This window comes from Malaclemys terrapin, chromosome 24 (genome assembly GCF_027887155.1).
Source record: "Malaclemys terrapin pileata isolate rMalTer1 chromosome 24, rMalTer1.hap1, whole genome shotgun sequence".
NCBI classification, from domain to species: Eukaryota; Metazoa; Chordata; order Testudines; family Emydidae; genus Malaclemys; species Malaclemys terrapin.
In genome coordinates, this window is record NC_071528.1 from 13,825,866 (window position 1) to 13,852,836 (window position 26,971).

The 26,971-nt window shown below is 51.6% G+C and overlaps 2 protein-coding genes and 1 long non-coding RNA gene across 4 annotated transcripts; 1 reads left to right on the forward strand and 2 right to left on the reverse strand.

Moving 5' to 3' along the window:
• Window positions 1-77: 77 nt before the first annotated feature.
• C24H19orf25 (chromosome 24 C19orf25 homolog) lies at window positions 78-3,218 on the reverse strand. Of its 2 annotated transcripts, XM_054013802.1 has the most exons (3): window positions 3,178-3,218; window positions 2,170-2,332; window positions 78-1,617 (listed from the first exon to the last, which is right to left on the reverse strand). In XM_054013802.1, exons 2-3 carry the CDS (start codon window positions 2,303-2,305, stop codon window positions 1,421-1,423), a joined length of 333 nt encoding a protein of 110 aa, XP_053869777.1. In that variant the 5' UTR covers window positions 2,306-2,332; window positions 3,178-3,218; the 3' UTR covers window positions 78-1,420. The 2 variants fall into 2 exon arrangements, with proteins under 2 accessions (XP_053869777.1, XP_053869775.1); XM_054013800.1 differs by lacking the exon at window positions 3,178-3,218 and having other exon boundaries at window positions 2,170-2,445.
• A 1,293-nt stretch (window positions 3,219-4,511) lies between these two features.
• On the forward strand, window positions 4,512-18,787 carry LOC128828807 (uncharacterized). Its single transcript, XR_008443240.1, has 3 exons — window positions 4,512-4,574; window positions 5,290-5,449; window positions 18,278-18,787. It is a non-coding gene; the product is annotated as an uncharacterized LOC128828807 (long non-coding RNA).
• Window positions 6,686-26,083, reverse strand: REEP6 (receptor accessory protein 6). Its single transcript, XM_054013761.1, has 5 exons — window positions 25,883-26,083; window positions 14,630-14,723; window positions 13,959-14,097; window positions 13,124-13,292; window positions 6,686-8,821 (listed from the first exon to the last, which is right to left on the reverse strand). The coding sequence occupies exons 1-5, from the start codon at window positions 25,995-25,997 to the stop codon at window positions 8,772-8,774; spliced, it is 567 nt and encodes a 188-aa protein (XP_053869736.1). The 5' UTR covers window positions 25,998-26,083; the 3' UTR covers window positions 6,686-8,771.
• Window positions 26,084-26,971: the final 888 nt, after the last annotated feature.

The following is a 26,971-nucleotide window of genomic DNA, read 5'->3' on the forward strand; positions in this document are numbered from 1 at the left end:
TTCAGGTTTCTGAGGAATGGATTTTAATAAGAGCTTATTAAATAATGAGATTTATGAGCAGCGGCGCACATTCCATATAGATTCCCACTGCATTTTAATAGCAAACTTCCACCAGCAACAACTTTATTTTCTAAGCCTTCTCACGGTCGAGTCTAGGCGCAAAGCCAAGCAGATTAGTTCACTGCCAACACCACCACGAGGCCCACAGCAAACCCCGGATGCCAAATGAACAGGGCAAGACACGCCGCGTCCCCCCTGGCAGGAATCAACCAAGGCCAAGTCCACGGGGCTCAGTTTCTCCATGCTAAGTCCCAGTTGCTATCGGCTGACTCTGCTTTTGGTGCTGGTCGCTTTGGAGGGGCGCACAGCGCTCGCTCTGCCAGCTGGAGGCATGCTGCTTTTCAAGCTCTCCAGCAGCCTCCGCTCGAAGAATTTGTTTCTGTAGTCGAGTTCGTTAAGATGCCTTAAAACCAGAGGCACCTGCTCTTTCTCCACATCCACGTAAACCGGGATCATCTTCGTCCCCTCCTGCTCTATCACATGATGCAGGTTCCACTCCACGACGCGCTGACACCAGGGGTCGTCCAGCGAGCTGGCCGACAAGATGACAATAGCGACCCTGCTAGCTTGGATGACCTTGGTGGCCGTCATGAGAACAGACGTCCCTGCCACTTGGTCCTGGTGTTCGGCATAACCCTGGAGGCCTTGCTTTTTCAGCATCATGGAGATGCAGGAAGCAATATCGTCGTCACGGAGGCAGTACCAGATGGAGAAGTCGTAGGTAAACCTGGAGGGCGAGGGGGACGTCATGCCAACAGTCACCATGGGCACCTGAGACGGTGACACACAGCTTAGGAAAAGCCAGCGGCTGCCCGGAGCCCTCGCTTACCCCAGCCAGGTCAGGTTCAAGCTTGCCATTTGGAAATTGGCATCAGGTTCTCCTAATGGCTCAACGAAACGCCTGGTCTAAGTGTCCCTTCCGAACATGAGCAACAAGATCAGGGCTGTCCACTGGGAAGGGGTTACGGAGGCAAATCCTGTAGCATTTTTAGCTTTAAAGATGAAACTTCCCCCTCACATACCCCCTAGCGTTTCCAATGAGCATGAGGGGCGATTCTTGGGAAGCTGCATTCATGAGGCGTGGCGGGTTCTTGGAGATTCCAGGCAAGATGCAGCAATGCCAGATCTTCCATTAAATCAAAGCACACCCCGGGGTTACCTGGCTTGGTGGCTTTCTGGCCCTATGATTTGGATACAGAAACAAGAAGCCACACTGGGGACGTCTGTGAAAGTCTAACGCACATTGAGAAGTGCGTCAGGACTAGGAGGTGGGGCTTGTTACTGTCGAGAGCAAACCCTCCTGGGCCAGCTTTTTGTCTCTGCTCCCAATCTCTCGGCATTGCAGAGAGGCCAGACAACCTCACAAGGCCTTTTCCTTAATTTCCACGATATTCTGTTCCAATGTCGCGCCCGCCTGCTTCAGCTCTTCGCACTTCGCCTTCAGCAGACTGCAGGCCTTCTGCAGCCGCTGGTTCATCTCTACGTAAGAATGACTCTGCTGGTACAGGCGCTCGCTCTTCACTTCAGACTCCTCCTTCTTCCTAGGGGCTGGCAAGTCTGGGATGGGGAAATGCGGGAGGAAAAGACAGAGAATAACATGAATGTAAAAGGGGTGGTAGTCTCTTCATGTAAAGCTAAGTTACATTTTGGATCAGGTACACCTTCAGGTCTGTTTATAGCCTCAAAACTGGCACAGCCCAGGTAGCGGCAGGGGATGTTTCCCTACCATGCTCTGACTAACGCGCCTTACTTACGAACAGGGGAGGATACCTGTACAGGTGAAAGGGAAGGTCAGTCTCCAGGCCCCATGAGGTCTATGACTTCCCTGAAAAAATTGTCAACAAGAGCACCAATCACAGCTGTGGATTTTGGGCTATAAAGAGGTGTCCCCCAAGAACAGGACTGAGACCCAGCAATTCATGTCATCCAAGCCAACAAACTGGTAAGATGGCAGCTTTCTGGGCTAATTTGTGCAATGCTCGCTGATGGAGATTTTATAACATAGGTAGGATTGGAGTGGACAGAGACAGGCTTCCATCGTCTGGTAGATTTCATACAGAACGGGTCATGGAGATTCCTGGAGCAAAGGGCTGGGATGCATTCTCCTACCTTTACTGGACTCTGCTAGAAGGACAAACATGGGATCGGACGGCTGGGTGCTCCTGATGTCCTCGAGGATCTGTTCCACACTGGGTGGTTCAGGCCGGGTCGGCAGAACCACCCGCTTCTTGCCTTTCGAGCTCATAACTCTCCCGTCTCATAAAGGGGCATCCTGGAGTGGGCATGAAGAGAATAAGGAGTAAGTGACTTTCCTGCCTGCTGAGATAATGCTGCTGCCCCCCACCCCCAATGACTAGATATTTACCCTTTATCCCTGCCCCCACAACTCATACTGTATATCCCATGCCCCTATTCCTATACTCCCTGCTCATGTCATATATCCCATGCCCCCATTCCCACCCCACCCCCACATACCCCCATTCCCACCCACCCCCGCTCGTACTGCATATGCCCCACCCCTGTTCTCACCCCTGCTCCTACCGTATATCCCCGCCCCCAACCCCCCGCTCGTACCATATACCCCCTGCTCCCCATTCCCACCCACCCCTCGTGCCGTATATCCCCGCCCCCACTGCATATCCCCTGCCCCCATTCCCACCCCCATACCATAAACCCCCTCCCCCATTCTCACCCCTGCTCCTACCGTATACCCCCTGCTCCCAACCCCCCACTCATACCATATACCCCCTGCTCCCCATTCCCACCCACCCCTCGTGCCGTATATCCCCCGCCCCCACTGCATATCCCCTGCCCCCATTCCCACCCCCATACCATAAACCCCCTCCCCCATTCTCACCCCTGCTCCTACCGTATACCCCCTGCTCCCAACCCCCCACTCATACCATATACCCCCTGCCCCCATTCTCACCCCCATACCATAAACCCCCTCCCCCATTCTCACCCCTGCTCCTACCGTATACCCCTGCTCCCAACCCCCCGCTCATACCACACACCCCCTGCTCCCCATTCCCACCCACCCCTCGCCCCAGTCCCCACATCCCCGCTCCCGTTCTTTTCCCCTCCCCCCAGAACGGACGCGCCCACCCAGACGTTCACCTGATCGCGCCTCCCGGCCACCGTATGCCCCGCCCCGCCCCACCCCCTCCAGCTCAGCAGCGGGCCCCACTTCCGGTTCCGCCCCTTTCACGTCACGGCGCCCCGCGCTGCATGATCCGCCCCGCCCCGTCCCTCCCTTAAAGGGGCCGCGCGCTCCTCTTGCTGCAGCCTGGGGCGGCGGTGACCCTGTGGCTGGGAGGCAGATCGGGGGGGGGGGGGGGCGAAGCGTGACACAGCCACAGCCCCTGAGACCCCGCCCCGCAGCCCGCTCTCTGCCCCCCACCCTGATCTGGAGCTGGGGGCCACCGCCCACCCTGAGCCCCACATCCCTGGGGCTGTACCCCAGATTGTCACAGCAGTCCCTGCCGGGGCCGGTGCAAGGAAGTTTTGCGCCCTAGGCGAAACTTCCACCTTGCCCACCCCCCAGCCCTGCGGCAGCTCCCCCCCCTGCGCCCTGAGGCGCCCCCCCACCCCCCGGCAGCTCCCCACCCCAGCTCACCTCTGCTCCACCCCCTCCCCGAGCAGCCGCCCCCGCTCTAATTCTCCCGCCTCCCAGGCTTCCGGTGCCAATCAGCTGTTTGACGCCACAAGCCTGGGAGGAGAATTAGAGCGGGGCGGTGTGCTGGGGAGGAGGCGGAGCAGAGGTGAGCTGGGGTGGGGAGCTGCCACACGGCTCCCCGGGCCAGAGGGTGGGGAGCTGCTGGGGGGGGGGAATTGGGGGCACCGCTTTTTGACACTCCCCAAATCTTGGCGCCCTAAGCAACCGCCTAGTTTGCCTTAATGGTAGCACCGTCCCTGGTCCCTGCATCTCACCCTCTGCCCCCGTGTTGCATTGGCATGAAGGGGAGAGCCCTGCCCCAGGGCACACGGGGTGGGAGGAGATGGGCACAGCTGCACTTTGCAGAGAATTACTCAGTGCAGCATGTGGCAATAAGGGGGTAAGATTTGGACCACTAGCGGGAAGCGGGTGGAACAAGGCGAGGGGCAGGCGGTGCTATGCTCAGCCGCCATGGGCAGGCCTTGAGGCACCATGTTTGACATGGGGTCCCTGAGGGTCAGTGGAATGAAGGAGGGGGGAATAGGTGCCGGCCCAAATTCCTGAGGGGTATCAGCTCCTGCAAAAGGTAGTCAGTGCAGGGGTAGGGAGGAAGAAAGGCAACTGACAGCCCCTGGCCTGCAGGCATTTTTAGAGGGGTAGCCTACAATTTAGGGCGGCTGGCAGAGAAAGCTAGAGCAGAGCCCCCCAGAGGCGTTGCAAGCGGCCGCTGGGGCGACGAGCGAGTGCCCAAGCAGTGCAGTGTGTAAGGTGCCTCTTTATCCACACAGGGTGGGAGGTGAACTCTGCGGATGAACCTCTGAACTCTGGGGCTGCACTGGGCTGGCCAAGGACAGCAACTGTGAGTGGGTGGGGTGCAGAGAAGGGACGGGCACGTTAAAGGGACTTTTGGGTTGCTGGACTTAAGAGCCTGAGGGAAGAAGGACACTGCCTAACTTACTTGGAGGTGGGGCTTTTGCTCACGGTTTGTGTTTATGACCCCTAGTTGCGGTGTTTTCCCAAATGAATGCGGAGTTACTTCCCTCCTTTTATTAAAAGTTTTTGCTACATTCAGACTCTGTGCTTGCGAGAGGGGAAGTATTGTCTCTCAGAGGTGCCCCAGTGGTGGTGTGTAATTGGCCCAGGTCACTGGGTGGGGGCTCAAACCAGTTTTGTGTTGGATTGGTGAAAAGGAACCCCTCGATACTGAACCCGGCCCTTGTTGCTGCTGGCGCCACCTGGCAGAAGGGTTACATTTTTGCAAGCAATCCCATCATGCTGAGCACCTAGGCAGGGTGGGTGTGTCTATGCAAACAAGATCAGCTGCTGAAGTCTTTTTGCACAGCTCACCACTAGATGTCAGGGGGACAGCTCCTTCAGACTCCGCTTCCACCAATAAACCTGTAGTTCATTCAGTGTCACCCACTGGGGGCTGGGGTAGGGATACCCACTTGCAGATTTCCTAGAGGGGCTCTGGGTTTATGGAGCCACCATTACCAGGCAGAAAAAAAAGTTGTTTAGCCAAAGCGCGTGAGGTTCAGTCACTCATGAAATCTTGCCGCCTGTCCCAATATCAGCATGTACAGCACAGCAAAAGCTCTAAGTAGCACCTGCAGCAGCACTATGAACTGGGTGGGGCAGACGGGAGCCTTTTGATACAAGAAGTTGCACGTCCTGTTATGGCAAAACTGCAAGTCACCAGTTGGCACCCAGCGAGCAGCAGCAAGACCTGCTAAGGTGAGGGTGGATACAAATCCGATTTTTTTAAAATTTAAACCAATTGTGTTGATAAAATGCTTTTTGAGGGAAAAACAATAGTTTTAATTAAGTTACATTATAGCTCAAAGAGATCTCATCATGGAATAGGGATTATAAATTCTATAGGAGGAGACAATACATTCATGTAAAGTTTAAGAAGGGTTTTATAAATAAGTTCCAATAGTTCATGGATTAGAGACCCACTCTTATGGGGTTCCAGAGCTGCAGAACCCAATATTTTAAGTTTCTCATGTTGACCTGGCTGTCAATGTTTGTTTTGTTTTTTAAAAACAAAAATTTCATTTAACTACTTTAAACAAAACAAATCTGATTTAAAAAAACGTGCACGTTTAACTAAATTAAAAACCTCATATGCTTGTTTTGTTAAAATGTTATATGTTTGCTGTTGAAGGAAAAAAATCCAGAATACATAGCCTTGTAGTTTTAGTTAAATAAAACAATTTAAATGTCCATCTGGTGATGTTCTCCTCCGAATACAGCATGGCAAGAAAATCCTCCAATGATTAATATGTTGAATTGGAGATATTTATGAAGTGATTGGGAGGTGAACTATCTGCTTCAATTAACTTTGGTAAATGAAATAACCAAACAATCCTTCATTTTCTGATATAGCTGTAAAACTAATCTGAAAAGTCTTCAAAATAAATCACTGTTTAAAAATGTATCGCGTGTACCTTCTAAAAATGAAACCTACATTTATCTCCGAGTTGTGAAGAATATGTATTAAGGTTATAACAACCAACAAGAATGCACTTTTATGTAGAAATCCATGATTAAATCACATTTGTGACTAGTGATTTAAATCATGATTTAAATCAAATCCACCCTGGGTTGAAGTAGCAGTAACTCACTAACTTTAAGGGGAGTTACATCCACATTGGAGCAAATTCAGATAATTTCTAAGTTGTTACCCTCAGATGGCTTTTGCTGCCTGTGTGAAGCAAGCAGATGGCACTCCAGTGACGGAATGACAGCGTCCAATCTCCCTTCTCTGTCTCACGCAGAAGAGCCCAGGGTTGAGGTGCAGTGGCAGAATAGGGCATCTGTGGTGCTCTGTAGCCCTTCCTCTAAATTGGGGAGGGGGGGCACTTTCATTGGTCCACCCTCTCCCTTCCCCAGGATTCAGAGTCTGCGTCAGGAATCAAGTCAAGCATGAAGAGAACAAGCAATGCAAATAAAAGCCATGAACAGAAAGAAGTTACGAGTCACATTTATTCTGTTTCATACAAAATAAATGGATACAAATGAGAGGGAAAAAAATCATGTTATGAGCAACTATTTATTATTATTATTTTTTAAATAAAAATGCAACCAGTACATGAACTGCTGTAACTTGATGGAGTCACCATGGAGGACAAATGGAAGCCAGTTGCTCCCTGCAGAATTCACAGCTTGTTGAGATTACTTAATCCGATCCTGGCAGGGGGCAAATTAGATAAATTAACATTTTATTTTTGTAAGAGGAGGGAGATGGCGAATTGGAAGCAGAACGCCGACACGCTAGAGTTCAGCGCCTGAAGTGTAGAGTGGCAGACGAAGATCAGGTTTTTCCACACTCAAACAGGATTAAGATTTGGTCCAAGTTAAGTTACAGCTGGTTGGTTTAGTGAAGGATGTCAAAGCTAGCAAACGCCCGATGCCAAACCACTGGAAAGCAAACGTGCCCTGAAAGCATCCTGCTCACAGCACACACCCCACTGGAAGATCCTGCCGTGTCCAGTTCTGGAAGTGAACTGCAGAACCAACACTTAACCAGACTGCCAGAACACACGACTGCCAAAGCAGCCTGCTAGGACGCAAGCACAGCTCCAGGGCTGCAGGCTATGGAGCGTGCGCTGCTCACAGGTTGGTGCCAACGACGTCCCCCTTCCCACAAAGGCCACCTGTCCCCTATTGCATTCCTGTTGTCTGTGCAAGTCCAAAAAACTCCCTCGGGACCCCTTCCTGGAGTTCACTCAGTGCTGGGATTCAGGCAGAGGCTGCGGGCAGCTGGGGCAGGAGTGGAGAGAAGACTCTGAACTGGTGTGGACGTTTGGTCAGCTATGTAACTGCTCGTAGGGAAGGGCAAGCAGGGGGTTAAAAAAACCATGAGTCAGCGTTTCAAAAGTCACGCTTACTGCTGCTTTCCTCCTTCAAATGGATTAAAGATTTATGAACATTTCTGTGGATTGCAGGATCTCCCTGGAGGCATCAGCTTCATGTGCATGTTAATTCCCCCACCTCCGCTGCCCCGTACAGGGCAGCGCTGTGGTTAGTTTTATGATCCCAAAGCGGAGCAGCAACTTCTGCGTTGTTGCTATTGCTAGTGATTGCAGAAGAGTGAATAGTCTGGAACTCCCTCCCCCTGACGCCTCGTATGAACATCCTTCTGTTTCAGACAGCATTGTTTGCAAACCGGCACCTCGCCCGGCTTGGCTGTTTACCTAGAAGCGCCATGGCTACTGAAAGTGGGGAGCTTGGCCCCTGACTTCAGAGAGAAGCAGCACAAGGCTGGGGTGTGCGAGGGGAAGTGAACAGCTGCCTGCTGTGGGACGCTGGACCCCAGCCTGCTGAAGTGAAAACTGAACAAGCCAGAGCCAGGAAAAGAACCCGTGGGATGGACAGCTGAAGAGCCAGTGGCTACAGAACCCACTTCCTTCTCCCTTTCGTGCTGTGGTTTATTGCAAAGGATCCTGTGTTAGGAGGACTGAGGGGCCCAGGAGTGGGGGAACAGGATGGGGGCTTGAAGGCTTTATAGCCGGTGGTAACTGGTGCAGAATCCCCCCACCCACTGAGGGAGTTATACTGCATCATGATTCAACACTTAAGCTCAGGCCACAAAAATACTAGAAGGGCAGGGCTCAGGCTAGCTACAGTGGAGTGTCTCCCCCTCCCCACTCCAATCTGTGCTCTACATCACAAAAACACCAGCAGCCCCCGTGATCTCTAGTGCAGAGCCAACAGCCTTCCTGCAGAATAAAGGCTGCCTGTAAAACAGGAACTACCAAATTGTGTGTCTATTTGAGATCAGAAGGTCCCACGGTGCCTAGGTGCTGACTCCCAGCACGTGCCTGGCTGCAATTTTAGATCTGCGGGAGCTCTTTAGGTTTGGGGAGATCTAGAAGCTGTACTTCTTAGACACCTTGGAGCCAGTTGCTTGCTGTCGCTACTGGCCAGTGTGGTTTCAGACGGGGAAGGGGATCACCGTCTTATTGACGGGTGCCCGTGAGTTACTTCAAGCCTTTGGTTTAGGGAGTTGCAGTGGGAAACTCAGAACAGCTGGCCCCTTGGAGCTCCATCCTCACTTGGTCTTGTCAGATTCTAGACTAAGGTTCACTGCTGCTTTGGATGCTACAAGGAGGAAAATAAAGGCAATTAGCACATTGGTCCCCTGTCACTGGAAGGCCTCCGAGTGATAGAATGATCCCTATAACCTCTGTCTCCACCCTTACTGAGCAAGGGAAGTATTGTCCCCATTTTACAGACCAGGCAGTGGCGGCACAGAGAAGTGACTTGCCCAAGGTCATAGGGCACATCCATAGCAGAGCCAGCAATAGAGAATCTAGGAGTGCTGCCTCCGGCTTGTGCTCGAATCACCAGACAACATTCCTTCCCAGAGCCAGGAATAAAACCCAGGTGCCCCACTTGCTGAGCATTACTCTAACCACTAGGCTCCCCTTTATCCTACCCCCTATTCCCTGGGTATTAGGCCCCACAAAACCCGTTATCCCAGTGAAGCAAAGAGAAGAGAAGACATTGGCAATGTCCTGCCTCGGGTTAAGAAGTCTGTGCTGCTCTCACGCTTCGGCAAAACGCTCGGCCCTAACAGGAGGCAGACAAAAGCCTTGCGCTGGCACAGAGGTACCCTTGTGTGCAAGCTTGTGAACTTCTTGGCAGAGCTCCTACCTAATCCACTTTAAGAGCAGCTAGAGCTCTAGTAATCCAGCTATAACACCACAAACCACTGCATCAGCTTTCCCGGGGGGTTATCGCGAGGTGCTCCAGCCCAGACAGGCCAGAGCTAGATTCTCCTCTTTGGGAGCACTGCCCGTGTATTTGACATGCAGCCAGGGAACCAGGGGCTCGCTAGGCAGAGGGACAGTAGAACCTCAGAGTTATAAACACCTTTGGAATGGCAGTTTGTAACTCTGAGCAAAACATTATAGTGGTTTTCAAAAATTTGCAACTGAACATTGATTTAAAACAGCTTTGAGATTGTGCTATGCAGAAGAAAAATACTGCTCCCCTCCCTGGTTTTTTTTTTAGTAGTTTACATTTAACAGTACTGTATTTGCTTTTCTTTGGTCTCTGCTACCGCCTGATTGTGCGCTTCTGGCTCCAAACAAGGCATGGGGTGAACTGGTCAGTTCATAACTCTGGTGTTCAAAACTGAGGTTTTACTGTACATGCAGCAGGGGCCTGAAAACCAGAGCTGTGAAGAATTTGCAGCCCACTCCTTGCCAACAGCTGCAGGGGCGGATCCGTGCCCCTCCCCAAGGGAACTGGAGTGGCAATCTTTGGACCTGCTATTCAACCTAAAGCACCAGCTAGGTCCCATTGTCACCTGAGGCTTTACACACTCCAGTCCACCTGCTTTCGAAGTTAACCCTCTCTCAGCCCCTGGGTAGGTTCCTATCTCGGCAGCCATACCTACCACACACTCGGTAGTAACTGGGCACCTCTCGGCGGTGTCTACACTGCACTTAAACCAGCGCCTGGCCTGCCTCAGCTGACTCGGGCCATGGGGATGTTGAAATGCGATGTAGACATTGGGGCTGGAGCCTGCAAAGGGGACAGTCCCAGAGCCCGGGCTCCAGCGCAAGCCGGAATCAGCTGACCCAGCCCAGCTGCAGGTGTTTGATTACAGTGTAGACAAACCCCAAGTGGTTTTCCCCTGTGGTCTCTTAAGGGGACCAAGCAGGCTTCCCAGCCAGGGACTGCACCCCCCAGCTGGAAGGTGGATCATGGGCTGGGACCGATGCCACCTGAGAACGCTCACACTAGGGAGAGCTGCGTTAGCAGAGCTATTTGTGTCGCTGGAACAGGGCGCACAGGGTAATCCAATTCTGGCTAATGCGATTGATGGGTTTAGTGTGTCCAATGGGCAGCTGGGAACTCCCAGCACCGTCATTTCACACACAGACAGCTGGGGTCAGTTCAAGGGATGAAAAGCAGGGGACGCCCCCCCCTCCCATTGGGCGAGTTTTCCTGGCTCAGCCATCCAAGTGGTAGTTTTTTCTTTGCCACAGGCCTTGCGTCGGATCTCAGGCCAGATTGGAGACTCTGCAATTTCCTCTCTCCCTCCCCTCCAGGGTCATCCCACGATACAGCCCCTGTCTTGGACTTCAGCACCCATCATCTGACACCCGTTGGGGGTGGAGAAGGCCCTGTTCCCCACAAGCAGCAGTGCACTGCAGATAGTACCCCAAGTCCTGGTGGTCTCAGGGAGAAACAACCAGACCTTTCCGGAGCAACCCACTCCCCCCAGGGGAGAAACCATGTCAGCGCTGTTCCATCCAGCTGGCCTGCCACGGCCATCCCTTTCCCAGGCCCTTGGATTTCACCTTCACCACCGACAAGTCTCTTGTGGGCCCCTGGAACATGACCCCACCCCCAAAACGTGAGTCTCCTGCGTGGCACTGCTCCGCCTGCCAAGACACCAGGCTGGGTCTGAACTGTACTGAAATAGCATGCCGAGGCATTAACTGCCCAAATACCCTTGGATCTGGGGCAGGTGCTACCCAGGAGAGAACAGACATACAAAACCCCACCCAAAAGTATCTACCACCAAGGCATGTATGTGAATGGACACGAACACCACAGTAATAAGCAAAGGGAAGACAGACTACAGTGCACCGTTCTAGACTGGGAGGTTAAGCTACTCGAGGCCAGGGAGGTGTGGGAATCTAGAGGACAGATGGACTGTTCTCCACAAGGGAAGGAAGAGAAAGGAGAGTTTAGCATGACCCCCAATGAGGAGATTTTCCTCCAGCATCACCAGCTTCCTCAAGAAACCACAAGGGTTTTCAATCCAAGTACGTTTATCGAGGACCAGCAGGACAGCCCCATCACTGACTCCTGTTGGAGAAATAAGATCTCCACGGTCATTCAAATCTGCATAAATTACCCATAATGCTCTGGGCTGCAATCGCATGTCACAAGCTTGCTGCTAAGCATACTCAAGTTACGTTTTTGGGGTTAGCAATAGTTATGGTGGTTGTACAGAGGCAACCTGTTAATCAGTCGGTGACCAGGGAGGAGAGAGCACATGTTCACCCCAGCACCTTCCTCTAGCTGTTTTGCACGAACTCAGCATGACTTTGACAGCTGCAAAGACTGTTGCCATCTCCATTGGCCCCCCAGAGCAGATGGAGCCCTGGTAGAACTTGGCTTCCTGACACCGCGACTACTGGTGTACCTCAACCCTACTACTGAGCGACCCTTGTTTGGGGCCGGAGGGGGAGGTTTCTTTCCCTGTCTGCCAAGGCTGCCAGCCAGAGGGCCAATACAGTGGGTGGTTTTTGTATTGAGCACAATGCAGGAATTACTGGGTGACTGTTGGGCTTGTGTTATGCTGGGGATCAGATTAGTTTGGCAACGGTCCCTCTGGCTTTAAAAATGTAGGGGTGGGGGGGAATCCACTGGAAACTAGATAGTGGCCACCAAAATAAAAAGGCCCCTGAAGACAGGTTCTGGTCCGTACTGATCTTCAGCTGGATTTGAACCATCCATTGGAGAGGCTCTAGGGCCAATTAAGAAGTCCTTGAGCCATCACTGCACCCCCCGCCCCCGGACTCCCAAATTCTAGCAGCCACGGGGACAGGAGATAAAGCAGCATCTTCATCCAAGACCATGCTATAGGGCTTTGCTCCAAACAGTACCAAGATTTGAACTGGCTGCCTTTAAAACCCAAGAGCGAGTGTCCTGGTCCAGCCCACACTGACGTGCGTGTGCGGGGAAGTCATGCTAAACGGACCTTTGCTCCATGGGTGAACGACATGAGTTATTACATACAGACAAGCTGAACTGTGGCCGCCTCGGACACCAGACGGGCTCTGCTGTTGGCCAGAGTAGAGAGGACTGTGCAGAGAGGCACAAGGGAAGAGAAAGAAAAAAAAGGAGAAGAGGCAAGAGATTACGAGCCGATTCGTATTGCTGCGGAGAGGAGACAGGGCTCTATCTGGCCATGAAGTTACGGAACGAGAGAAGGGTGGAGAGAGCGCATGTTCCTGCAGCGACACCGACGGGGATGGTCTAGTCTTGAACGAGGGCCTGATTCGCAGTTCCAGCTGTGCTGCTCTGGCAGGGTGCAAACAGCCCTCTGAAAATACTCCCAGCTCAGAGGGTCTCCCAGGCTGGCATAAGAGCCCCGCTCCCAGTACAGGGGCAGACTGGAGGCATGGCTGGAAGACCTTACATGACAGCTAATCGCTGCTTCCCAGGACACACACGAGGCCATGGGAAGCAATGCCAAAATTAGAGCAGCCCTGAGACAGCTCTAACTTACACCCTGACCAGGTAGGGCCCTGCCCCAGAATACGGGAGAACAAAAGGTGTTTTAACGCCCCTCCCTCCATTGCTGTCCTAAACACAGGAACGGGGTAACTGAGAACACAGGCCAGAACAGAGAGAAGAAGGACTAGGACGCAGTACCTTCTCTGGTGACTGTCGAAGCAGCGTCGAGCGCCGTGCCGCTCAGGTCACTGATCACACTGTCTACTACCCGGTGGTGCTTCAGAAAGAAGGGCCGGATGACGTTTTGGTACAACACCTGGGAGCCATTCCAGGAGACAGGCGCCATGCACCAGACCAGGAACAGGCACTGCAGGGAAGGAGACACTTCACTCCAGGTTTGGAAGAGACCCAGAGGTCAGGTGGCAAGACAGAGGCCTCACAAACTGTTCCAATGCATCAGCTTTAAAGGACAGAACTGGCCACGGGGGACGTCAGCAGGACAAACCCTCAGTGAGGAGCATTCAGCCAGCCCAGCTGGACGAGGAGAGGAAAGCAGCCAAGAGGCTCCAGCTAGACCTGAACAAACTGTTTGGTCTGTTTCGGTTCACACGAGCGTCAGTTTAAGTTTTAGGTGGGCTCAGACCCAGTTAGGTGAAGAATCACCTCCAAGAGGAGCCAGCGAGTTTTATCCCAGCATGGCTCTGCTCAGCAACCACTGGTACCATGGTGGGCTTCCATGGTTATGGTCTAAAACCCATTGAACTTGATGGGAGTCTCTGTGAAGTTCAACGAGCTTTGGGCTGGACTCTCCACCTAGAAACAGCAACCCTCTAGACACCCACGATGGATAGAAACGCCAGGCTAGAGCCATCCCTGGTATGGACTTCCAGTTACACCAGAGAGATTGGCCCCAAGCCTATAGTGCTACTAATTGGTCAACTCCACATTAACCCAAGGTTTTATCTCCAGAAGATAAATCACGGAGGGAGAAATAGGACAGAAGCCGATCTCTGTGCCCCCCGCCCCCCATTACCTTTCCAGCATAGTAAAACGGGAACCAGTAGAGGAAGGTGTCGGAAAAAAACTCTGCCACACTGAAGACTCCATAGACCACCCAGTACGTGAGCCACATGGTATCATCGTCCTTGTCGGTGCTTTCAATGGCTTTGATGCTACGGGCAGAAAGGGGACAGGTCAGTTCTACCCTCTACACTGCTTAGGTGCGTTGAAGACGGGCACGTTAAGGCAGAGATTTTCAAAGCTTACTAAATGAGTTGGGAGGGTCAGTTTTGGGTGCCGCACAGAGACTTTGCTGAGTATCCACTGTTTGAAGAACATGCCCCTTTAAGGGAGCCTCAAGTTGAGCACACCCCTATCTAACTCTCTTGGTCAAAAAACCTAATGGAGACTAAATTTGGGACTCAAACAACATTGTGGGACGTTCTCCCTGGACGATGAGTATTTAGCATTTCATACCCAACAGGCAAATACTGATCGTTTTAGTATTTTTGTGGGGCTCATCTAAACATGCTGGCCCAGCAGAGGGCTCTGCCCGTCAACGTTGGAGGTGACAACAACAACATTTTGCTTTCTGCCGGGTCCCTCTCCCCAGAGAGACATTCTCAGCAGTGAAATTAACACCCTGCCCCCATGTAAAGCCAGGGAGTCGCAGTGCTAGGTGGAGCGCAGACTGCTGGCACTTACGAGATGTACGCTGGGTAGACAAAGCCAATGAGGTTGCACAGCAGCGAGGCGCCATATCCGAACATGAGGTAGAACCCCAGGAAAGCGATGGTACCTGGCCAGGAAAGGAGACAGGAAGAGAGTCACAATCCCCAGGGGTGAGATTAGTGCTAGTGTGCGACTACCATTAGCCAGCTAGATCCAAAACAAAGTTGTGATTGGAGAAACCCCCTCAGAGTGGTGGTGGCAGATCTATGTTGTTGGTAGTCAGATGGCCAGTCTGGTTGTGTGGCCACCAGACAAGCTCACTCCTAGGCTGGGTTACCTCCCATCTGCTGATACCATCTTCCTTATTTCCTTTAACTTCTCATTTGCACAGGGCCGGCCAGGAAGCTCTCCTTTATTTGTTTTGATCCTACCTTCCCGCCTCCAATGGTGGAAATCAGGCAGGGTCACTTGCCTGAAGGCATTTATTAATGGGCATTTTGCCATGTATGACCCAGGGAACTCGTGATGCCAAGTGTCAGAGGGCACAGGGAGTACACAGAGTTTTACAGGATCCATTCTAGGCACATCCAGTCACTGAAGGAGCGCATGCAAAGTCTCAATGGAGAGCCAGTAGTACGCAGGTCAGCAGAACCATGACAAATTGTAGGCAAAGGTAATATTTAAGGAGTTTTGTACCCAGGCTGGAAATTATATTCTTAAGGTCAGAGTTAAAGCAGGCCACCAGGAGGTGACTAACATGTCCCTATCAGACAGGTAGGAAACGCGTCTCTACCTGTCTGGTTATATGCAAAGGATTGTATACTTCACTACAGATCCCTGTGTGCATGCTGAGCCCCCAGCAAACATTAACAAGAGACTGCAAAATCTCCAGCCAGGAACACACAGCAGGAGGATGACTAAAGACCAAAGGACACTTGATATATCTGTGGGCTGTAAAGGGACACCCTGGTATCTTTCACCTAGGAAGTAAGCAAGCCCACAGTTCACTGTATGAACAGAAGAGCACAGCTGTGCTGCACAGAGGATTTGGGGCGAGCTTTGGCTCTTATGACACCATAGGGGCCTGCTAAGTTTAGGCTCTGGGACCTGGGTTATGATTTTATTTCATGTGTAACCCTCTCTTTCCAATAGGTCTGCTGGCCCCGGTTGGAATCTGTGCTTTGTAGAAGAAACATAGATTTGTTTATGGAGCAAGCGAGTGTAAGTGCTGTGTGTTAAGCGGTGCTGTGCTAGTAGGCTAGGGCGGGGTACTGCTCCTTTGGGAGCAGAGGATCTGGGAATTCCAGTGGATCAGTGGCTGGTTGCTCCAGGGAGACGCTCGGAGGTTGGAACGTGCCTATTTTTAAGCTGTACGGAGAGAGCAGGGCCAGCAGAGGCCTGCATGGCAGTGCTTGTATTCCTAGAGGCGATGGGCACAGACAGGGCACATGGTGACAAGAAGCCTCACAACCCTGGGTACCCCAGTGAAGGGTCACACCACGGCAGAGATATTGAGGATACATCTGCACTGGAGCAGGAAGGTAATTTCCAGCTGGGGTAGACATACCCCTGCTAGCTCTGATCAAGCAAGGGAACCAAAAATAGCAGCGTAACCATGGCAACGCAAGTAGCAGGATGGGGGTAGTTACCCCAAATATGACCCATCTGAAACCTGAGGGATGTACTTGGGCAGCCAGTCTGTCCTGCTGCTGTGGGTACACTGCTATTTTTAGATGTGGGGGGGGTTTTCTGGAAGTTACACCCCCAGCTCCAGTGCAGACATACCCTCAAAGTCTCACTCATTTAAACAGTCATGGCCTAAGATGACTCCCTGCCAACAAGAGGGTGGGTACGGACTCAGCATGTGACCTTAGGCCAGTCACTTTGTGCCTCAGTTTCCCCATCTGTAAAAAAAATGGGGGGGGGGGGATTTGATACCGACCTACTCCACAGAGCTGTCATGAGGCATTAATAGTCAAGCTGCTTTGAGATCCTTCGATGGAAGATGCTAACAAGTGACAGTGTTATTTACTCCAGCTTGGCTTATTGTGGTTCTCCCAGGAAGGTAAAGCGCATCGGTGCAGGAGTCGGCGCTTTCTCAGAGACCACGGAACAAACTCCTACAGGAACAAGGGGCCCATCACGGACCTCTTGATCTTCTGCTCCAAGTGCAAGGCACACTCCTCCACCCTGCCTTCGCCAATACAAGCAGAGCAGCGTGGGCATTAGAAAGAGACGCTAAATCTTAACACTGCACAACACACACAATTCTCCCCCGGCAGAGGGGGTGAGAGAACAAGCCACACGTGATGGATGCCAGTCCGGTCGCTTAACGCACAAATGGATGGCGCTCAGATACCGTGGGGATGAAGGCAAGATAAGAACCAACGTATAACAGAAAGATTCGGTCAGCCCCACGAGAGAACGTTCAAAGGTTCCTTTAACGATCCCGAGGCCTGCAGTACATTGTGATTTTCCTTCCCTGAAATTCCTGTTGCACAAGATACTGACTGGCATTTGGAAATAAAAACCTCCAGAGACCTGGCAAGAACCTTTGATCCCATGGGAGCCTCACGTTCCCTCTTTTCCCCTGGGCTTTGCACCTATTGTTGCATCCTGTGAGCGACAAGCAAGAGTAAAACTGAAACGGGGCGGGGGTGGTAGTTCTGCCCATTCCCCAGCAAGGCTACTAAGGAGCTCTGAGGACTCCTGGGAGCCAGGGTGAACAAACAACAACCACCCCAAAACGGATTTTTTTTTGATCAAATGCTTTGACAAAAAAACACCACTATCTTTGACCTATAATGCCTCATCATGGAATAGGGATTACAAATTCTACAGTATGAGGCAATATAAAACTTTTCTTAAACGTTACATGAATATAAATGAGTTCCAATAGTTCATGGATTAGGGCCCCAATCTTATGGGGTTCCAGAGGCTTCTGTATAGATTATTTAGGCTAATCTTTCTATCTACCCAATGGGACTCAGTGCTCAGTCTAGAAGATACCATCAGAGATGCTTAGTTTTGCAGTTCTCAGACTCTGGATTTGGGTCTCCAGAGATAACATGCTTGTTAACAGCAAAAATGTTTTAAAACAAGTAAGTAAATATCTAGAGGCGAGAAATAACCGACCTCAATCCTATTGCCCCTCTGCAAACTTGCATACACAATCAATCCCTTACCTCTCTCAAAGTGCAAAGTTTAAAAAAGTTCAATAATAGAAGATTGTTGGGGGTGGAATAGGAGAAGAAATCTGGAGATAGATGTGAGAAGGGAGGGACAGGCAGTAGAAACAAAAGTGAAAACGTTTAAGCAGCATATTCCAGAAGTCTTGAAGTCTGAGTGTAGCCTTCATTGATTTGAGATCTACCATTCTCTCACTAGAAGGGAAAACCTATAATGGCAGCAGGCCGTAAAAGAGACCCAGTTTGGGAATAAGAACCATTCAAGAAATGTGTGTTTGCTGAGGATGTTTTAAAGAAAGTCACACCAGTGAACTGGTGGAAGTCACTTAAGCACTTGGATTCAGACACTGTTGAAGTGATAATTTCACTTTTAACAGCAGTAGCTTCTTCTGCTGGTGTAGAAAGACTATTTTCTTCCTTTGGACTAATTTATTCCAAATTGAGAAATCGTTTGGGACCTGAAAAAGCAGGAAAGCTTGTTTTTCTTTTCCAGATTATGAACAAACAGGAAAATGAAGGTGAAGACGACTGAGTTAGCTGCAGAAGCCACTATTTTAAGTTTCTCATGTTGACCTGGCTGACAGTTGATTTTTTTTAAATATTTCATTTAACTATTTTAGTCAAATAAATTTTAACAAAAACAAACCTGATTCTTTAAAAAAGTGAAAGTTTAAATTAAAAAATTCATATGCTTGTTTTGTTAAAATATTATGCGTTTGCTGTTGAAGAAAAAAATCCAGAATACATAAAGTTGTTTTAGTTAAATAAAACAATTTAAATGTCTGTCTGGTGATGTTCTCCTCCAAATACAGCATGGCAAGAAAATCCTCCAAATATTAATGAGTAACCTGTTGAATTGGAGATATTTATGAAGTCATTGGGAGGTGAACTATCTGCTTCAACTACCTTTGGTAAATGAAATAACCAAACAATCTTTCATTTTCTGATATAGCGCTAAAACGAATCTGAAAAGTTTTCAAAAATAAATCACTGCTTAAAAATGTATCGTGTGTACCTTCTAAAAATGAAACCTACGTCTATCTCCGAGTTGTGAAGAATATGTATTAAGGTTATAACAACCATCAAGAATGCACTTTTATGTAGAAATCATAGAATCATAGAATATCAGGGTTGGAAGGGACCTCAGGAGGTCATCATGATTAAATTGAGTCCTCCTGACTAGTGATTTAAATCTTTTGATTTAAATCAAATCCACCCTGATGGGAGCAGTAGAGAAGCACCCTGATGGGAGCAGTGGAGAAGTCCAACATCAAGCAAAGCAGAGCCCCGGAAGGGACAGAGAGGCGTCTCCTGACACCGCTAAGAGCTAGTCACCTCCATTCGGTCAGCTGGTTCTTTGCAGCTAGTGGAAAACCTCCACCTCGCCCAGCCTCCTGTTAATGCGGCCAGTTAGCAGGGGCTGTGCTGGTCTTTTTTTAAAATATGGATGAGGACTGGACTGAGGCAGACTCGTTTCAGTTCAGCAGCAGCCTCTGCCCCCCCCCCCCCCATAGATGGAGTCGGTAGAACCTGCCAGGGCTGGATTTGAACCGACCGCTTCAAGGTGTAGGGCCCCATAGGCCATGCCCACTCCTCCCCCTCCCCATTTCTATCGCTTCCTTAACTTTGGGGAACTATTTGCCAGGTTAGGAACAACACTGTCGTCCACAGAGCGCATCAGATTCTGTGCGAGGGCCGGTCTTCCCATCGGTTCCAAGAGCTCAGAGAGCAGCTCCGTCGGGAGAACGGGCTGTTCGGGAACACGCTGCTGCATTCCGTGTTGCGGAGGGGAAGCAAAAATTGCTACTAAGTACCAAGATGTTTGCAAGGAGACATTAGCAAGCTCTGGAAGAAAGGAAAACAAAGCGGAGAGGCGTCCATCATTGCTAATGGATCTGAAAGCTTACAAGTTATTTTAATGGAAGGAGGGTGTCTTGCTGGCCTTCAGGCTAATGCTAGGGGGTGTCCGTTCTGTTTTTAAAACCAGCTGCATGTAAGAGCAGCAGCACTGGGGGAAAATATAGGATGCGATAGGCAGAGAGCAATTCAGAGACCTCTGGATTCTTGCTCCTCAGTCAGGTCCTTCTGGGGCAAACAAAGGAGACAACCAGCTCACATGACTGGAGATGCAGTGTAGTCTAGTGGTTAGGGGCATCGGATTCGAAACACCTGCATTCAGTTCCCAGCTCTGCCCTTGACCTGCTGTGACACCACAGGCATGTCCCCTCTATGTGCCTCTTCCCCTCCCACGCTTTGTTTCGTCTATTTAGGTTGTGAGCTCCTGGGGGTAGAATGTCTATTACATACATGTTCAGCGCCTGGCACAATGGGGTCCAAATCTTAGCTGGGACTTCTAGGTGCTACTGCCACACAGACATGCGCCACAGAAGAACTGCCCTCAAAACGCTTCCTCCAAAAGTTTTTTTTTTTTTTTTGGGGGGGGGGGGGTGGATTCTTCTTCTGCACACCAGTCTGGGCGTAAGCCAGGATCAGCCACACCCACAGCGACCTCGCAGTACAACTGACTCAGCTTGACCCAAGAACTATTGGAAGTCACACGAGAAAGCCAGCAGGGGAGAGGTAGGATGCGTTTGCTACGCCGGACAGCAAGGACTACGATGGGTAGGGATGTTACTTGAGGACAACAGAACAACTCCATTTGCTCCTCTACATCAGCTTTAGATTGGATGGGGGGCCCACAGCTGGTGGACAGGGAGGAGCATGGGGACAGCTCATCACATGCATAGTAGGACAGGAGGGAGGATTATGGTGGGGAAAAGCCAAAATGTAGCCACTCTGCTCCAGGACCTGAACTTTCCTGCAGTGCGGGTGGTTCACCTGGGCATTCAGTGGCATGGGGCTGTGTTTCTTCTCCCCACTCTTGCCTGAGCATCTTCAGTAGAGCTGGGGAGCTTGATACCCCCTCCTCCGTGGGAGGCAGAGGTCTCATGAGCTCAGGGAACCTGTCTGGGAGTCTCCCAGTTGCTGGGACCCGATACGTACACACCTTTGCTGCTGTCTTGGAGTGTTCTCTGCACAAACTTGTACTAAATATTTGTAGTTTATTAAGAATTAAACCCTCCCAACCCCAGTAGTTAAACCCCATCATAGTTAATCCATGGAGAGGGGAATGCTGGCGAGCCTAGAAGAGAGAAAACCCTAAGTTCTGCACTGAGTGTTCCTGAAGGATGCACATATGGAGAGAGTTCAGTAGATCAGCCAAGCAGCTGGGTGTTATCCAGGGACGGCACAAAGGTTGAGACACAAAGTTCAGGAAGATCGCGCACTGCCGCCAAGCACAAGCAAAGCAGTAAGTGTGGCACCCCACATACCCCGCCCCCGGCATTGCAAGTTACAGGCTAGGCCTGTCTCCGAATTGAGGAGGGGAGGCAGCTAATTGCCCTACTTCATACCCCCCCACCCTCTAGCAATGCCACAGTCTGTAAGACCGGCATTGCACCAGCACAGACAAATCTACTGGGGACTGCAGGGACGCTCATCAGTACATGTGTGAACGGATCTGGATGGGTTCATGCCGATTTGCAAACAGTTCCAGTTACCAAATTCTGCAAGAGCACCAGAACGCAGGCCACTAGAGGAGGAACTCCATTAGCGAGTAGTGGTAGTAGGCGCTTATATTCAGTGGATAAGTTACCGAAGAGGAACATGACACTTTGCAGATAGGAGGGTCATGTTATAGCGTACGTAACATGAACAGAGCACAGACAGGCCCCAAAAGGGGCATAAAAACCTCAAGCTTTAGGCCAATCTCTAATTATTAGGGGTGAGGAGGCGGCCTACACAGGGGGCAGATTATCCCACACTTGCCTGCTTTCTTGCACCTTCCTCTGAAGAATCAGGGGTTGGCCAGCCGGAGGCAGGATACTGACCAGCTTGACTCTGGGTCTGGTATAGGGCAGCAAGTCCTGGGTCAAAGCCCCTGGGTCAGACTGGCAGGAGTCATTTCAGCCCTACCCAGGGTTTGCAGTGTGGCATTTGCCAACCCCCCCTTTAAAATAAAGCAGCATCACACTGCAGTGGGCTCAGCTGAGAACCTTAACATTGGTTTTATGGGCTGCATGAAGTTTAACTGCAGGAACTTTTGAAATACCAGCCTGCTTAAGCCCCACAATGGGACATGTATCAAAAGGAGAAAAAGGTAGCACGGGGGGGAAGCAACCACATTCATTAGGTGGGATTAAGGCCTTTGCTTGTGTGTTTGGATTTCTCTTTTCCTTACAGATCATAAAAGGACTAACGGTGACTGGCTGTGGAAGTCGGCCACACAGCTCTGCCAGTCCAGATCAGTTCTGACATGCAGCACTCCCTGCTAATCCAGCCCTGTTCTCCCACAGAGACAGCTTGGCCAATGCCCCTTTGTGACAGTGGGAATTTTCTAGAATAGTTTTTATGCGGCCTATGTGTGCCTCAGTTTCCCTCTGTCCTTTCATTGCTACCCAGTGGTTGCAAAAGGGTTAAATCTGCTTTGGAGGCAGAGCAGGGGATGTTGGGTCACATGCCTGTCTGGGGTGGTACGAATGGGTCGTAAAATGGGTTGGCTGACACCCACCCATATCAGTGGAGGATCCAGAAAGACAATGGGACTGAACAATCGACACCCAAAGACCTTGGGCAGGCAGAGCGCGTGACCACCTGGGCATGTCTCTGCAGGAGGACAATGGGCTGAGAGTCAGGTGGCTCAGCGGGCGCTCTCACCTGGGACAGACAAAGATACAGAAGGAGAGCCAAAAAAATGGATCCAACAGCAGTTTGGCTGTGCGGCGCGCTAGGACAGACCACGTCCTAAGCTTTGCTTCCCTATGGTAATTTAAGGACACCCCAATGCTGTGTTACAGTCCACTAATAAGTCCTACTCTGCCTGGGGTCACTGCAAATATTCGCTAAAGCGCATGGTCCCTGAAGAACAGAATGTCTTTGACCAAGAGCAAGCATCTTAGTGGGACTCGCTGGGCAGAGCTCCTGGGGTGAAACCGAGTGCTGGAGCCCTATGATGCAGACGTACAATTAAGGAAGACGGTGACCCACTGGGGGGGCTGGGTTTCTCCAAGGGACTGTTTAAAAGCAGGGGCAGGGCACAGATCTTGTGGCTCCGTGACAACCTTCAACCTGACCTTCCATACAGCCCTGCCCAATGCAGGTCTCTGCCAGTGCACCCGAGTCCTCATCAGCAAGGCCTCCGCTAATCTAGTCCGTTATAGAGATGGGGCATATTGCATGGATCTCCCCAGTACCAGACACCGCCAAAGCACTTTGCAAATGTTAATTAAAAAGTGCAACACCCCCCCACACCACCACCACATAGTAGGCGATGGGTATAATGCATGCAGATCTAGCCCGACAACCATACTCCTTTCAAATCATATTCTAGAACAGGAGTAGATCCCTGGTCTTCTGAGGCCAAAGACTAATGGCTCCATTTAACATCCCATGGGGGAGAGAATCGATTTTAAAGAGATCTAAAAGGGAACACGAACAATGATGTTTAAAAGGCAAATTAAGTTTTACGGGAGCGGCCCCTTTCAATGCATTGAGAAGCCAGGAACGTTACCCCAGCAACAGAAGCAGGCGGCTTCCGATCAGTGACAAGGGAGCTGCTTTTTTAATATCCCTTTGTTCTCAAGCATCCACTACCCAACTTAACCCATCACATGGCTGAACGGCAGGCAGACACTGACAAAGACAACTTGTCAAGGATTCCGTGCCAGCAGCTCTCTGTAGTACAGTAACCCAGACTGTAATTAAAATAAATCAGAGTAAAACGCAGCTGGACTAAAACAAAAGTTTGCATTAAAGCTTGGCGGGGTGGGGTGGGGGAGGGAGAGAGGGAAAGAAGCCCTGTGCTTGGAGGAGACAAACTCTCCTTTCACAGGAGTTAATCATTAGGCAACAGAGAGTAGCTATCTTGGCAAAGACTTGCTTCTAGCTGAAGTCTGATTGATAATAATTCACATGTCCCTCTACTAAGGAGAGTGTATTCAATCCTAAATATCTGAGTGCCACACAGACCCCTTGGATCTTCGGCAGCAAGGATGTCAGGGGGCTAAGTTTGCAAACATTTGCCTGCTTGAAAAACACAGGACAACATCTCTTTATGCAGATGTTTCCAGCATTGTGACATACAGCATTTAAAGCCAGGAAAGGCCCAGGTACAGGTGAAATGAGGAAAGTATACTCCAGCACGCAGGCTCCAGTGTGATGCACCATCACAGCAGCACCCAAAGGTTGCAATCAGGAACAGGACCCCAATGTGCCAGGTGTGATAAAATAACCCCATCTCAGCCCCAGAGAGTCTAAGCCCAATCTTGCAAGTTGTCCCATGAGCGGAGCACAGGGGTCCAGCCGCATGGACCACAATCCTGCAGGTTGGTCCAAGGAGAAACAAGACAGGTGAAAATACACCATAGAGGGTGGAGACAAAAATATAATTTCCAATGAGCAATTTCCTATTTGTTCCTTTACGATCAGACTTGGACTAGAAGTTGGCAGAGGATGCTTACAGATATAAATGAATGAGTAGCTTCGCGCCAGTCCCATCCTACAGGCTACAGCAGTCAGCTACCTCAAAACTGCTGCTGCACTTGCTGCAGAAGAAGAAAGAACTTCACCGAGTCAGCCAAGCAAAGGTTGGATGTGACGTTCGACGCCGTGTGACCTCGGGGAGCACAAAGAGGATGATTTTTAAGAAAGGGGGAAGGAGGTCTTTTATTGGCACATTAACTCCAAATGTCAGGTCACAAGACCAGTGCTTGTGAGCTGGGAATTTTGATTCTTAGCATCAGCCTGCAGCAAATGTTTAAGAACGGTCTTGTGGAAAGCCAATGCAGAGAGAGAGGTTTGGCTAGAGGGGAAATGGGGGACTCCAGCTTCTGTTCCCGGTTCTGTCACAAACTTCCTGTTGGGCCTATTATTTGACCTCTGTGCTTCCCTCGCCTACACAAAGAGACTTCCTTCCCCCAGATCAGTGCTGGGGCGAGTTCATAACCGTCATTGAATTTCCAAACAGTCGCTAAAGTACAACTAGGCATTTAGCTTGGAAGCCCTGACTGACCATTCAGCCAAAACGGGCAGCTACATTAACAATGTGTCTTGTGCCATTACTGGATGCAAACACAGGATCTATCGTAATTGCTGGACTGGATCAGACCCAAGGACCATCTAACCCAGTACCTACCAATTGCTTCAGAGGAAGCTGCAAGAAATCCCGCAGGAGGCAGATGTGAGATGATCTCCCCCCATCCCCCAATCCCAAGCAGAGTTTGGTTTAAACTCTGAAGCGTGATACACTTGGACTTCTTCTATTATCCCCTTAAATAGCTTGTCTGAAAAGGGGTCACATCCTCCAGCTAGGTGTTTCTCAAGAGCAGGTCTACCAGGCGGTGCCAGTCCTCCGAGCTCGCCCCCTGCCCCCCACTACACCGTCACACCCGGCAGCAAGGAGATACAGAAACAACTGTGTTTTGGGCCTTGGAGGAGAGAGCTCCTAGAGAGCTGTACCTTGCAAACCAAACAGGTCTCATGCGGTCAGAGACCAGGAGAGGCTCTCAGAGTTCAGCAAGAGGCAGAGTTTCAAAGAGCTCAGCCTCTTCCTTCTTGGGAGGGTCTCCCCCCTTCCCTCAAAACTGACTCAGCCAAGCAAAGCCCATTCATGGGACAGGCCTGGAGCGCACCTGCGAGACTCTCCCTTTCCAGGCAAAGATCAACTGGCAACTGCTCCTCCAGTCCTCGGGGGAAGGGGGCATTGGGAAGGGAGATCCCGGGGGGAAAGGGGGTCTCTTGTGGGAGGAATGTGGCAGGGATATATTGAGAAAGGGTGTCCCTGGGGAGCATGGGCGGAGAACTGTGGTGAAGTCCCCTTAGAAAGGGGGTGCCCCAAGGGGCTCCCCAAGAGTGGGAGGCCACACAGGGCAAGGGGGGACCCCTGCCAGATAAAGTTTCCCTCCCCTGGGAAGGTGGGGGGGAGAAAGTAACACGCCCGGCTTGATAGGAAGGGGGAGTTCGCAGGAGCGGGAGGTCCCCTAGGAGGGGGGTGTCCTTGGGGAGCGCCCCGGCTCAGGGGACGCTGTTCCCAGGCTCCCACCTGTGGCCAGATAGTAGCGCTTGACGCCGGTCTTGGCCTCCAGCCGGCCCAGCAGGTCGGTGAGCAGGTTGGGCTGGTCGAGGAAGGTCTGGAAACGCTGCTGCAGGGAGCCCATGGCTGCTGCGACGGGGCGAGCTGCGGTCCGGGTCCGGCTCCAGCGGCGGCTGCTCGCTCTCTATCCGCTTAGCGGCCGGGCCAGGCCGGGCCCGCCTCCCCGCACCGGGCCAATGCGGGAGCGGGGCGGGGCGGGGCGCAGCCAGGTGGGAGCCGGGGCAGGGGACGTCACAGGGGACAGGTGAGGGCGCAGTGGGACGGACCAGGAGAGGGTGGGGGAGAGAAGGAGGGCGCAGGGGAGGAGACAAGGGGGGCAGAGAGCGGAGGGGTGGGGTCCTCTTGGGGGGCAGGGGACGTCACAGGGGACAGGTGAGGGCGCAGTGGGACGGACCAGGAGAGGGTGGGGGAGAGAAGGAGGGCGCAGGGGAGGAGACAAGGGGGGCAGAGAGGGGAGGGGTGGGGTCCTCTTGGGGGGCAGGGAACGTCACAGGGGACAGGTGAGGGCGCAGGTGGGACGGACCAGGAGAGGGTGGGGGAGAGAAGGAGGGCGCAGGGGAGGAGACAAGCGGGGCAGGGGGATGGAGGGGTGGGGGTCCTCTTGGGGGGGCAGGGGACGTCACAGGGGACAGGTGAGGGCGTAGGTGGGACGGACCAGGAGAGGGCTGGGGGAGAAAAGGGGGCGCAGGGGAGGAGAGGGAGGAGGGCAGGAGAGAAGAGGGCAGGGGGATGGAGGGGTGGGACGGGGTCGGGCTCCTCTTGGGGGGCAGGCCTCCCGGGAATGCTAGGAGGGCTCAGGAGAGCAGAGGGGAGGCCCCAGCCGAATATACAGAACTAGAGGAGGGTGAGACCGACTGAGCAGCAGCAGCGTCCTGCAAATAAGGATCATCCCAAGCAAACCAGCTCTCTGGCTCGGGAAGCGAGCCCCTCTGGACAGGGGCTGCCTGCCTGGGAGAGAAGGGCAGGTGGGAGCCAAGGTAGCAGGCGAGGGGGGGAGGGGGAAGAGCCTGACAAAGGGGATGGGGTGCACCCAGTGAT